The sequence below is a fragment of the Hordeum vulgare genome, chromosome 4H (genome assembly GCF_904849725.1).
Source record: "Hordeum vulgare subsp. vulgare chromosome 4H, MorexV3_pseudomolecules_assembly, whole genome shotgun sequence".
NCBI classification, from domain to species: domain Eukaryota; kingdom Viridiplantae; phylum Streptophyta; class Magnoliopsida; order Poales; family Poaceae; genus Hordeum; species Hordeum vulgare.
The window spans coordinates 413,254,317-413,268,366 of record NC_058521.1 but is presented as its reverse complement, the minus strand read 5'-3'; the positions used below and the strand labels follow the sequence as shown (position 1 = coordinate 413,268,366).

Sequence of the window (14,050 nt, the reverse complement as noted above, 5' to 3'; positions counted from 1 at the left end):
CTGGGAAGATCACTGGGTGACCCCTATATAGGCGGGGTTGGGATACAAGCCGTAGGTTTGGTTGATCTCGGTGGTTGGCTTCGTTCCAGTGGGGTTTGGTCAAGACCACAGATAAAATTTCACGAAATGTGACAACTTACTGTGATAGACTGTCGTGGTTACACCAAACTATTGTTATGAGGTCTAAAAGCATACACAGGTGATTACCTGCAGTGCTTAAAATAATGGAACAAAAACAGTTGTCCACACTAGCTCATACATTACATGCAAGCGAACTACACAACAGGGTCAAGGCTTAGTCTACTTCGTTTACATTTAGGTGAGCAGGTCTTGCGAACGTTGAGTTTACTGGAACTACGGTGTCACGGTTGCTCGGGGAAGGGGGTGGAGCTACATTTCCCCCAAACTCGCCCATTTGCCCCCCGAGCCCGTTCTCCTCGTCGTTGCCGCCGTCCCGAGCCCGTCGTCCTCCTCCTCATCGCCGCCGCCCCGAGCCTGTCCTCCTCATCGTTGTCGCCGCCGCCCCCGAGCCGGTCCTCCTCCTCGCCGTCGCCGTCACCCCAAGCCCGTCGTCGTCGCCAACCCACCTTATCCACCCCGTGCGCTCCCTCTCTCTTCCTCACTCCCGGCCCCTCACTCCCCCCTCACACTGTCGGCCCCTCCTCGCTCCGCCTTCCTCCTCCTTCCTTCAGTCACCCCTCCTTCTCCCTCCTCCCTCCTACCCGCCCCACGTCCTCCCTCCACTCCTCCATTCGACGTCGTCCGGCCCTTCCTCGCTCTGGCTTCCTCCTCCGTCCTCCTTCCTCCTCCCTCCTTCAGTCACTCCTCCTTCTCCCTCATCCCTCCTCCATCCACAACCCCTCCTCCCTGCTACATTTGATTTAGTAGGCTAGTTGATATGCAACATTTTGATTTACTTAATAGTTTGTAGTTGATATATAACAATTTTGATTTAGTATGATTAATTGATTAGTAAAAATTTAGACATAGTTGATAGTTTTTAGTTCATATAAGCCTTTGTTCATATATAACACTTTGATTTAGGATAGTTTCTAGGGTTTAGTTGATAGTTTCTAGTTAACTGAATTATTACTAGGGTTTTAGTATATTATTTTTAGACATAGTTGATAGTTTCTAGTGATCTTGAAACTATTTACTCATTTGCTAGAATGAACATGTCATATTTTTTTATATTTTGTTTATGCAGAAATCAAGTATTTTCCCCTGCTTCATCCTCGCTGTCGTCCCCATCGCCGACCCCCTAAGACCTCTAGGTGAGAATAGTCAAATCCCCGTGTTGTTGATATAGATGATAATGTGTTGTAAATGTCGATAATGAAAATGCTAATGCTAGTTTCCATGTCATTGATGTCGATGATGATGCATTCTGAATATACACGATGTCTTGGTGTTCTTGTTTGCAATGTACCTCCGAGTGGCCTATGTTTTCCCGGAATGTTGATTCATTTCCGTTCCGGAAAATTTCAGGCGCTCCATATGTCCACTTTTTAGCAAAGGTCATGCCCAAATTTTCCATGAATATCGACATGACTAGTGCTAGAAACTAGGACATATGAAGTGCCCTGTAATTGCCGGAAATGGGAATGAAGAGGAGAAGTAGAGGAAAAATAGAAGAAGAGGAGAAGTAGAAGAAAAAGTGGAGAAGTAGAAGAGGAAGGAGAGGAAGGAGAGGAGGAAGGAGAGGGAATTATATTTTTAGGTTAATTCTCTTTTAGGTCAATTCTGTTTTAGAATTATTTAGGTTAATTCTGTTTTAGTATTATTAGAGGAAGAGGAAGAGAGGAAGAAGTGGAGGAAAAGAAGAAAGGAAGAATTATTTAGGTTAATTCTATTTTAGAATTAATAGTGATCTGTCATATAAGTTTCCTAGTAGTTGCCTTCGATTGATTTTAAATGTTTCAACTATGAACATAGGAAATGTCTGACGACGAAAGGGAATTCGTCATGTGCGAATATTGCGAAGATGAGCGCGGCCTGTGCGACACGCCACACCTAGTTGGTGGTAGGCGCTTCAGCATCATGCTGGATGAGAACTTCAAAGTGGATACAGTAAGTCACAACGACAAGTCTTTTTTCGTAATTAAGCATGACTTCTTTTGCTTCAACTTATAATTTTTATTTTTTACTATTCTACTAGCGTATCCCCTGCCATGCAAGAATTTATGTCTTGGATAATATTGGTTTCAGTACTAAAAAAACTATGGAGGTAAAGAGAGTTCACTTGAGGACCGAACATGATTATACTTTTGCCGTAAAGTTGTACAATGCAGACAATTACTCCTATCTTGAATGCACAAATTGGCAAGCACTATGCAAGGTTTATGCATTTGAGCCTAATATGCTTATCACCTTTCATATTCGTCCGGAAGATGAAATTGAAGGTAATATCGACATCTGGGTCGATGTGCAGACGCCTCCAGTTCTACCATTATGTGAGTTTCTCAACCATATTTATTAAGTAATTTATATTGTTTATTTAAAAATAGTTGACAACTTATTTCCATTGACAGCTTATTTTCATTCTTCAAAAAATATACGGAAGATGGTAGACAGAACCTACTACTACAATGATGAAGCAAAATTAACTTATAAGGAGAAAACTCATCTTATCGCATTTATTAATTATCTTGAGAATTACAATAGCTATTATCAAACTCCTCCACATTATGGTCAATACGTGTCACTAGTGCACGTGGTGAACTACGATAACATCCATGGAGATTGCATGGCAAGATTTTCTACTATTACGACATTCGTGCATCTTTTGCATAAATTCTTATAAAACTAAACTACATTGCTAACTACAAAGTTATTACTATGTCTATCAACAGAAAATCCTGAATGATTGTGTGCCTCATCTGATGTTTCCGAGAGGTCATGTTGTTGTTATGAGCTTAGGGCCAGCACGGCCAGGTCAGCCTATGCATCACTCCTGTCCATACCGGATTTCTAAAACCGATGAAGTCATGACAATCGAAGATTGGAAAAAATGTATGGCCAACCGTAGAGAGCTACTTGGAAGCAACATTGTGCGTAGGTCAAAAATTGGAGATAGGATGATCTCCGTTCTTCATAATGGAGAGTCAGGGCCTATCATGTTTTATGATGTTATACCTAAAAGAGGGTAGAGTAGGTCCTATGAGAGAGGAGTAGGTCCTAGGTACAATGTGTTATTATGTGCTACAATGTGTTAGAGTTGCCGATGATGATGAGGAGGAGTTGTGATTATGATTAGTGACCAACTTGTTATACGATGTCTCATTGACGAAAATGATGATTAAATAGTGTTGGTGGTAATGACTATGATGATTATTAGCTATAGTGATGCAAGAGTTTTTATATTAATATGATGATGATGTTGATCATGATTATCATGATGATTTCTTATTATGATCATGATTGGTTATTATATCATTGGGGTAAGGAAAGCGGATTAGATTCATGTGGATGGATCAAAAGTGACCAAAAGTTGAATTAGTAGGATCGTCGTCCTACTAATTCAACTTTTGATCACGTTTGATTCATTTGGATGAATAAAATTCATGTTTCTTCCTCACAATGATATAGTAATTCATCATGAACATAATGATACAACAACCTCTTAATTGGTATTGTATCAAAATTTGTATAACGACGTATAAATACACTAAAAATTAAAAATAATGAAAAACAGATTACTAGTAGCGCGGGTTTGCAAGAACGCTACTAATAGTTGTCTTATCAGTACCGCTGGTATGATACACACTACAGCTATATGTCTTAGCAGTAGCGCGTCTTACACGCTGCTCGTAAGTAATAGTTGTAGCGCCTTACTAGTAGCGCGGTAACCCGCGCTACTAGTAGGCACTAAATCCGCGCTACTACTAGACTTTTTCCTAGTAGTGGACACTTCTCTCTATTAGGTAGCTAACACAATATGAAACCACTAAATTAATCCTTCAAAACCCCCCAACCCCCGTTCAAAAAAAAATCAGCTCCGGCCAGATGCTGACGCGTGGATGCCATTTGGTCCCGGTTGATGTGACCAGCCGAAACTAAAGTTCCTCCTCCCTGGATTCCCCGCAACGACCACGTGAAGCTTCTTTGGGTCCGGTTCGTAAGCCAACCGGGACTAAAGGTTTGGGCCTTTAGTCTCGACCCTTTAGTCCTGGTTCCAAAACCGGGGCTAATGGGCCTCTGAAACTGGGACAAATGGGCATTTTTCAACTAGTATTAGCACATTTATCCAACGAATAACACGACTGAGACTTCACTAAATCTTAGTTGATGAGTTTTAGCAATTCTGTAAAAAAAGAATGTCACGGTTCCACGGTAGTGCCTGCTGGACTATGTATCGAGTGGCAAGAACAAAACACAGTCTCTTATCCCTAGATCTCAAAATAAAGCTTTCCATCACCTTGCTAGTTTTGGTAGGATCGAAGGCAGAACTATGACTTGGGTTGGTTCTGCTTAGGATGTCTTGAAGTTGGTCTTGGATGATTGTAGAGACCCTCGTATTGAGTAATACAAGTATTATTCTTAAAAAAAAGAAACAGGCAGATTGAACAACCGAAGTTGAAGCAGCGAGTGCAACCGGCGAGGAGACCAAAGAGCACCTGGAACATTCATATTAGCACAGTTCGCTGCATTCCTACACTGCTAATGCGTGCTCTACTCGTAGTACTCACACTTGCATACAGCATGACTACATCTCTAATCATCTCCCACTACTCTACAACGACCAAAGGGAGGAGCAATACATCAACAGGCCAGTCGCAACGGCGCCTTCATCATGCTGCATCATGATGCTTATACGGAGCATAGAGCTTCAATTTCGATCAAGTCACCTAGTTCTTGTCGTACATGACGTTGGACGAGTCCAGCGTTGGGAAGCACGGCTGCTCCGCCGCCGGCGCCGCCGGAAGGGCGTACGCGGCGACTTGGGCCGCGGCCGCAGCAGGGTCTAACGGTAGCAAGTGATCAAAGTCGAAGGGTGACAGGAGGACACCGAGGCTGGCGTCAGCGTCGACCTGCGGCTCGGCCTCGGCGCCCGTGACGTGCTGCACCATGAGACGGAAGGTGGCCGCGTCGGTGCTTATGTACGTGGTGGGCACGCGCTTGGACGGTCGCGGCCGCCTCTTCCCGGCGCGGCCGCCCGCAGGTCCCAGCCTGCAACGCGCTGCCGCTGCCGCCGGGGGAAGCATCGCCATATTGCTGCAGGAGGAGGTCGGGGCCGTCATGGCTTCCGCGCAGCAGGCGCCGAGATCTGCGATGATGGACGGCTCGGGGAGGAAGGAGGAGCCGGCCGAGAGGGAAAAGTGGAGCGCGCGCGCGATGGCCGCGTCCGCAAACGAACGGGAGAGCAGCGCAGGCGGCGCAAAGCAGGAGACGGCGTCCATACTTGAGTGAGTTTCCTTCGGGCAACGCAGGAGCCTGAGATGCGCAAACCGGAGAATAGGGTTGGCTTGTCGGGGATGCGAATGGAATGGGAATTGCAATGGATGAGGAGGCGGTAGGCGTTATAAAAGGAGGCGGCTGGCCCGGCTGGGCAAAGGCGCAACCCGGGTGGTGGCGGGTGCGAGTGGGGGCAGACGGCCACGGGAAAACGCGTGGGGTTACCTTGGATTCGGGTGGATGGGTGATGGTGTGGGGGCGTGGAGGTGTCGGCGCGTGGGCACGAGGGGGGCAGCGCGCCGGTCTTGCCCTGCGCCATAGCCAGCATCCAAGTTAACCAAACAGGCTGAGAACTGAGACGAGTGTGTGGATGCCTGGTGCTCGTGCATGGCGTGGCCGTCCACATGGCGGCACGGGCTTTCATGTGCTTTCCCATCGATTGGTGCACGCAGCCGCACCGTACTGCGCCCACGTCTAGAACAGTCAACCCAAGTGGACTCTGGCCGAACTGTTGTCTTACCGATCAATCGAGGTAGGTGTAACCCTAAAAAATATCAAGGTAGGTGTGTGCATTTGACCTTGCGGCCACAATCAAGTAATACAAGTTTTTCTTTAGGGAATTCAAAGTCCAGTCACTGCGGTGACGGTCGGGCTGCCGTTCCGAGCCGCACGACGGGTGGCCGCGCGACGGGTGGACTAGGCCGTCCCGAGTCCAATCACTGCTGAACGGGTGGACTGGACTGGCTAGGGCGGCAACACTGGGCCGCCCCACGTCTGGTCGCCCGACCTGGCCACACACCCCTGGCGGCCCATGTTGACGTCTAGGGCCCAACCGATGCTGGGGGAGGCAGATCGGGCCTGGGCCTTCACCTTAGCGGACCTGACCAGTTGGTTGTGGATGCCCCATGGCGCTAACGGGTCGGGCGACAGGCATCCGGCTTTGCGGGCTGACGTCGATCGTTTCAGTGTCAATATACGGCTCTTGACCCATTCGGGCTCCATTCCATGCCTTAACCCTCGCCCCCGCTCTACCTATCTCACAGCATCGTCATCATCCCCGACCCCTTCCCTTCCTGCTCCCTCACGAGGCCAACCTCGTTGCCGACTAGCCGCCCCCCGCACCTACAACACCGCGTTGATGATGTCGCGGATCGGTGGCGCCCCCCCCCCCCCCCGAAGCGCCACCTCTAGCAACCGGAGTCCTCCCGACCGCCGCGTGGTCCACTTGTCCCGAACGGCGACGACGCTCGCCAGGGCTCCGACGCCCGTCGGCTGACCTCCCGCGAGGACTGAAGCGTCTCACGCCGCCCCCCTCGTACCCCCACGGCTCTGTACCGCCCTCCATCGGCTCGTGCTCTTGTGCATGATGCAGGGATCAGCCTTCCCACCGGCCTGCAGGGACGCGACCCTCGTCTCCTCATCCTTGGCTCTACGGGTGCACGCCGACGGGAGGCTGCAGACCGACAACGCGAGGAAGACATTCGACGCGAGGCTATGCTCCGTGAAGAGCTCCGCAACCGTCCCGCGCCGGCCGCCGCCGCTATCGGTCATGCCACTCGTGATAAGTATGACCGGGAATATGACCGGCGTCCGCGTGAGACGGGTCGACGCCCGACGGTCGTGGTCGCCCGCAGCTGGGTGGGCAGTTCGGCCCCAGACCATGGCGACTCGCGCGACTGGCACGCCGTGGGTCTAGCTCGCCCTGGGCATCCTCACCGCCCCGCTTCGCCGAGGGCCCAGAGTTTTCGGCTCTATCAATCCGTTGAAATAATAATAATAATAATAATAATAATAATGATAATAATAATAATAATAATAATAAGAAGAGATCGAGGGATCTTCGTGGCGAGGGGCGGGTGTGCCGGCGACAGTCGCACCACTCGTCGGGGGCCCGCAGCAGGAGATTCCCCCCGGATTGGGGTGCTCGGCCCCGGACCCACGAGGAGACTATGTGCTTCAACTACGTATTCGTGGGCCACTTCCGATCGGAGTGTGAGGCCCCTCCCTCGTACCCTTTCATGCTCGCCTCCCTCAGGTACGAGATGTCAGGGGAGGGTGGGTTCTACTACGTGGACGCTACCTTGGAGGACTGGACGGCCAAGCCGCATCTCGCCACGATCTCCCTCGTCCCCGGATAGGAGCCCCCACCGTCCGTGCTGGTTACCCCCAAGGTCATTCGGGCCGAGCTATCTGCCTACATCGGCGACTACAACGGGAGTTTCTTCTCGTGGGAGGTCTCGGAGACTGCCCCATTGGCCTTCTCTGTGTCCTTCCCTTCCACGAAGATGCTTAACGTGTGCACCCTCGATGTTGTCAAGTTCCCCATCAATAAGTTCCTGGTCTTTATCAAGAAGGCCGAGGCGATACTTGACCCGGTGCCCTCCTTAAGCAGGTGTGGATTTACATCTTTGGTCTCCCTGAGGGGGTAAGCGTGACCACACCCTCAAGGCGGTTTCAGAGCCGGTTGGCAAACTTTTGACGATTGATGTGGACTCCCTGGCGGGGGATGGGCCGGCCAGAGTCGAGATCTTGTGTCAGTCCTCGACTGAGGTCGAGGGACTCTTGTTGGTCTTCTACTTCGGGAGGACCAAGGGGGTCCGCCTCACCTACAAGCTGGAACTGGAAGACTGGGAGGCAAGGATGGCGGTCGGTCCCCCTCCCATGCCGCCATCAACGGAGCGCAGGTGATAAGTCCCAAACATATCTATAATTTCTTCTTGTTCCATGATCTTTTGGGTGACATTGTTATATGTTTTGCTACACTTTCATACCTTTTTACACATATTTGGACTAACCTACTAACTCAGTGCACCGAGTGCTAGTTTCTGTCTGTTGATGTCTTTTTTGCAGAGACTTTTAACCAAATTTACATAGACCCAAAAATCACGAGAAAAATATATAAAAATCAGTGTGACGGAAGCTTCACGAGCACCAAAGGTCGGCTAGAGGGGAGCCAGGGCCTGCCCAGGCGGCCCCCTCCTGTCGGCGCCACCACGTCTCTTGGGTGGGTCCCGCGCCCTCTGATGCCCTCTCTGATAGGAAACCCTTCCAGAATATCCAGAATCGCGAATTTCTCCATCGTTCTGCCGCTACAGCGCTCCCGAGATCGGGAGCGCCAAAAAACCTCCTCCCGGCACCCTGCCGGAGGGAGAATTGACCTCCGGGAGCTTCTCCACCACCATGGACGCTTCCTGGACGTGCCGTGAGTAGTCCTTCTTGGACCATGAGTCCATGACCAGTAGGTATGTGATGTCTTCTCTCCAATCTTGTGCTTCAATGTTTAGCCTTTGTGAGCTGCCCTACACGATCAAGGCATCTATGTAATTTTCCTGCTGTTGCTATGCTTGGTTTGCTGGGATCCGAAGGATTATGAGATAATGTTCAGATTGTGATGAGTTATATATCTGATTATCTTTTTATGTTATGTTCTTGGGTAATTCATGCATGTTCTCCGTTGCTTTTTATTGCTTTGGCTGAGTAGTAGATTGTAACTCAAGAGGGAGCGTTATGCATGATTGTCGGTTCATGCCCCCTGATGTCTAGCTTGAGTGACAGAAACATGAGACTAGGGGATGTCATGTTGCCACCAGGGAGAAAATAACGGTGCTTGTGACCACGGTTGGAAGGATTGTTTACCTTACGCAAAGTTCGTTAATGCAGTTGTTCGTTGCTTTGAGTTTACACTTTGGGTGGGGCTCGCAACTTAATACCAGCGAGATGTTCTGGATAGATTTCTCAAGGTGGATGATTAGTAAGTAGATGTTGATGAATAAATGGACTACTTGTCTTGGCGTACTGCCCATTACTTTTGTGCCTCTAACTTTCTAGTAGCATGATTAGTATTGCGGTGCGTTTATAATTCTGTCAATTGCCCAGCTGTAATTTGTTTACCCAGCATAGTTGTTTATCGTCTTTCGAGAGAGAGACATTGATACGTCTCAAACGTATCTATAATTTTTGATGGTTTCACGCTGTTATCTTGTCTTCTTTGGTTGTTTTATGTACCTTTTATATCTTTTTTGGGACTAAGTTATTAATTCAGTGCCAAGTGCCACTTCTTGTTTTTTCCCTGTTTTTGACTCTTTTCAGATCTGATTTTGGAACGGAGTCCAAACGGAAGAAAAACCCCAAAATGATTTTTTCCCGAACGGAAGAAGACCAGGGGGCTTTTGGGCCAAGCCAGGTGGGATCCAGGGAGCCCACAAGCCCCCACTCCGCCACCAGGGGGGAGACGGCGGTGGGCAGGCTTGTGGCCTCCCTGGCCGCCCCCCTGACCTAGGTCTTTGGCCTATAAATTCCCAAATATTCCGCAAAAAATCAGGGGGATCCTTGAAAATACTTTTCCGCCGCCGCAAGCTTCCGTTTCCGCGAGATCTCATCTGGAGACCCTTCCCGGCGCCCTGCCGGAGGGGACTTTGGAGTTGGAGGGCTTCTTCATCATCATCATCGCCCCTCCAATGACTCGTGAGTAGTTCAGTTTAGACCTACGGGTCCGTAGTTAGTAGCTAGATGGCTTCTTCTCTCTCTTGGATCTTCAATACAAAGTTCTCCATGATCTTCATGGAGATCTATCCGATGTAGTCTTCCTTGGCGGTGTGTTTGTCGAGATCCGGTGAATGGTGGATTTGTGATCAGATTATCTATGATATATATTTGAGTCTTTGATGATTTCTTATATGCATGATTGATATCCTTGTAAGTCTCTCCGAGTCTTGGGTTTTGTTTGGCCAACTAGATCTATGATTCTTGCAATGGGAGAAGTGCTTGGTTTTGGGTTTTGCCATGTGGTGAACTTTCCCAGTGACAGTAGGGGCAGCAAGGCACACATCAAGTAGTTGCGGTCAAGGGTAAAAAGATGGGGTTTTTATCATTGGTTTGAGATTATCCCTCTACATCATGTCATCTTTCTTAAGGCGTTACTCTGTTCTTATGGACTTAATACACTAGATGCATGTTGGATAGCGGTCGACGTATGGAGTAATAGTAGTAGATGCAGAAAGTATCGGTTTACTTGTTTTGGACGAAATGCCTATAGATATAATCATTGCATAGATATCATCACGACTTTGCGCGGTTCTGTCAGTTGCTCGACAGTAATTTTTTCACCCACCGTCTACTTGCTTTCATGAGAGAAGCCACTAGTAAACACTACGGCCCCCGGGTCTATTCACATCCATCGTTTACACCTCCGCTTTAACTTTGCTTTGTTACTTTGTTTCTTTCAGTTCTCACTTGGCAAACAATCAATAAGGGATTGACAACCCCTTCATAGCGTTGGGAGCAAGCTTTTGTGTTTGTGCAGGATCTTGAGATACTCCTGCACCGGATTGATACCTTAGTTCTCAAATTGAGGGAAATACTTACCACCGCTGTGCTACATCACCCTTTCCGCTTCGAGGGAACACCAACGCAAGGCTCCAAGGGCACGGGGGAAATCCTTTGCATACTTGCCTAGGAAGTCCCTTAAGGCGTAGCCGCAGCTGAAGGATTCCTGGTGCCGTCGACACGACTATTTCTGGCGTCGTTGCAAGGGATATACAACAAACATCAGAAGTATTTCTGGCGCCGTTGCCGGGAGGAGAAATCAAGATCTATCCAAGTAGGTATCACAAACTCTTCTCTTGCATTTACTTTTGTTGCCAGTTGCCTCTCGTTTTCCTCTCCCCCACTTCACATTTGCCGTTTTCATTCGCCTTTCGCCTTTGCCGTTTTCTTTTGCCTTTGTCGTTTTCTTGCTTGCTTGTGTGCTTGTTTGTTTGTTGAAGACATCATGTCTAAAAACACCAAATTTTGCGACTTCTCGAGCACTAATAATAATGATTTTATTAGTACCCTGATTGCTCCCGCCACTAGTGCGGAATCGTATGAAATCAACGCAGCTTTGCTGAATCTTGTTATGAAAGAGCAATTATCTGGCCTTCCTAGTGAAGATGTCGCATCCCATCTCAATACCTTCATTGAACTTTGTGATATGCAAAAGAAAAGAGATGTGGATAATGACGTGATTAAGTTGAAACCTTTTCCTTTCTCGTTGCGAGATCGCGCAAAAACTTAGTTTTCTTCTTTGCCTAAAAATAGTATCGTTTCTTGGAATAAGTGCAAAGATGCTTACATATCCAAGTATTTTCTGCCAGCTAAGATCATCTCCTTATGTAACGATATCATGAATTTCAAGCAACTTGATCATGAACACGTTGCACAATCTTGGGAGTGGATGAAGCTTATGATTAGAAATTGTCCCGCTCATGGCTTGAGTTTGTGGATGATTATACAAATCTTTTATGCTGGCTTGAATTTCGCTTCTCGCAATATCTTGGACTCCTCCTCAGGTGGAACGTTCATGGAAATCACATTAGGAGACGCTACAAAACTCCTAGACAATATCATGACCAACTACTCTCAGTGGCACACTGAAAGGTCGCCTGCTAGCAAAAAGGTGCACGCTATAGAAGAGATTAACTCGCTTAGTGCTAAGATGGACGAGTTGATGAATTTGGTTGCTAGTAGAAATGCCACCGTAGATCCTAATGACATGCCACTATCTTCTTTGATTGAGAGTAGCAACGCTAGTTTGGACGTGAATTTTGTTGGTAGGAACAATTTTGGCAGCAACAATGCTTTTAGAGGAAACTATGTTCCTAGGCCTTTTCCTAGTAACTCCTCTAACAATTATGGCAATTCCTACGGCAACACTTATGGAAATCAAAACAAATTACCCTCTGATCTAGAGAGTAATATCAAAGAGTTCATCAACTCTCAAAAGATTTTCAATTCGTCCATAGAGGAAAAACTACTCAAAATAGAAGATTTGGCTAAGAGCGTTGATAGGATGTCTTGTGATATTGATGCTTTGAAAGTTAGATGCGCTCCTCCCAAGATCAACTTGGATGAAACTTTGAAAGCTATGCGTATCTCCATGAATGAGAGGAAAGAAAGAACCGCCCAAATTCGCGCTAGACATGAATGGTTTAAAAGGGTGCGTTCTAGTGATGCAAATCACGAAGATCTTAAAGTGCTTGGTGTGTCTCCTCTTGAATCTTTGTTTTCGCGTGTCAAACCTACTTATGGAGGGGCTGGGTATGAATCCACTTTGGTTGAAAAACGCCCCAATGATTCGGAGTCCACCTATCTTGATGATAAAGGTGTGGAGAGTGGAGTAGAAGAAGTCAAAATTTTGGGTAGTAATGAAACTCCCACTTTGGATTTCAAGGAATTCAATTATGATAATTGCTCCTTCTTTGAATGCATTTCTTTGATGCAATCCATTGCAAACTCTCCACATGCTTATAGCCAAAGCAAAGCCTTTACTGCGCATATCGTAGATGCTATGATGAAATCTCTTGAAGAGAAGCTCGAACTAGAAGTCTCTATACCTAGCAAACTTCATGATGAGTGGGAACCTACTACCTTGGTTTTCATGAGATCAAAAACTATGAGTGCAATGCTTTGTGTGATTTGGGTGCTAGTGTTTCCGCGATTCCAAAGTCTTTATGTGATATTCTTGGTTTTCATGAGATTGAAGAGTGTTCTCTTAATTTGCATCTTGCGGATTTTACTGTCAAGAAACCCATGGGGAGGATCGATGATGTTCTTATTGTTGCAAATAAGAACTATGTACCCGTGGATTTCATTATACTTGACATAGATTGCAATCCTTCATGTCCCATTCTTCTTGGTAGACCTTTCCTAAGGACTATTGGTGCTATCATCGATATGAAGGAAGGGAATATTAGATTTCAGTTTACTTTAAAGAAGGGCATGGAGCACTTTCCTAGAAACAAAATAAGATTGCCTTATGAATCTATCATGAGGGCTACCTATGGTTTGACCACCAAAGATGACTATACGTGATTCCATCACTTTCGCCTAGCTAAGGGCGTTAAACAAAAGCGCTTGTTGGGAGGCAACCCAACAAATCTATACTTTATGTTTTGTGGTTTCCACACTTTCATAATTCTGTGATGATTGTGTTTTTTGTGGTTCTTTTAGCGTTTGTGCCAAGCAAAACCGTTATGATTAGTCTTGGGGATAATCGTTTGGTCATGCTGGAAAAGACAGAAACTTTCTGCTCAAGAAAAGAATTTTCATTTTTTTCTGTAAGAGATTTGGAGTTGATTCTTTTTGCTGCTGATTTCTACGCAAATTCTCCAGACTTCCGTAATTGTACAGAATTCTTGAAGTACCAGAGGTATATGAAATATACAGATTACTACAGACTGGTCTGCTGTTAACAGATTCTGTTTTTGTTGTGTTGGTTGCTTATTTTGATGAAACTATGGATAGTATCGGGGGGTATTAGCCATGGGATATTGAAAGTACAATAACCCAACATCAGCACAAGTATAATTTAAGTTTGGTACCTAAGGAAGTGGTGGTTTGCTTTCTTGTACTAATGATATCACGAGTTTCTGTTTAAGTTTCGTGTTGTGAAGTTTTCAAGTTTTGGGTGAAGTTCTTATGGACAAAGAGATAAAGAGTGGCAATAGCTCAAGATTGCGGATGCCCAAGGCACCCCAAGAGATTCAAGGATGCCTTAAAAGCCTAAGCTTGGGGATGCCCCGGGAAGGCATCCCCTCTCTCGTCTTCAATCCATTAGTAACGTTACTTGGGGCTATATTTTTATTCACCACATGTTATGTGTTTTTGCTTGGAGCGT

General features: G+C 46.8%; 1 protein-coding gene across 1 annotated transcript; it reads right to left on the bottom strand.

Annotated features, from left to right (window-relative positions):
• Positions 1-4,601: 4,601 nt before the first annotated feature.
• LOC123446531 (calmodulin-binding protein 25-like) lies at positions 4,602-5,490 on the bottom strand. The gene has a single exon (XM_045123106.1). It carries the CDS (start codon positions 5,397-5,399, stop codon positions 4,848-4,850), a length of 552 nt encoding a protein of 183 aa, XP_044979041.1. The 5' UTR covers positions 5,400-5,490; the 3' UTR covers positions 4,602-4,847.
• Between the last annotated feature and the right edge of the window lie 8,560 nt (positions 5,491-14,050).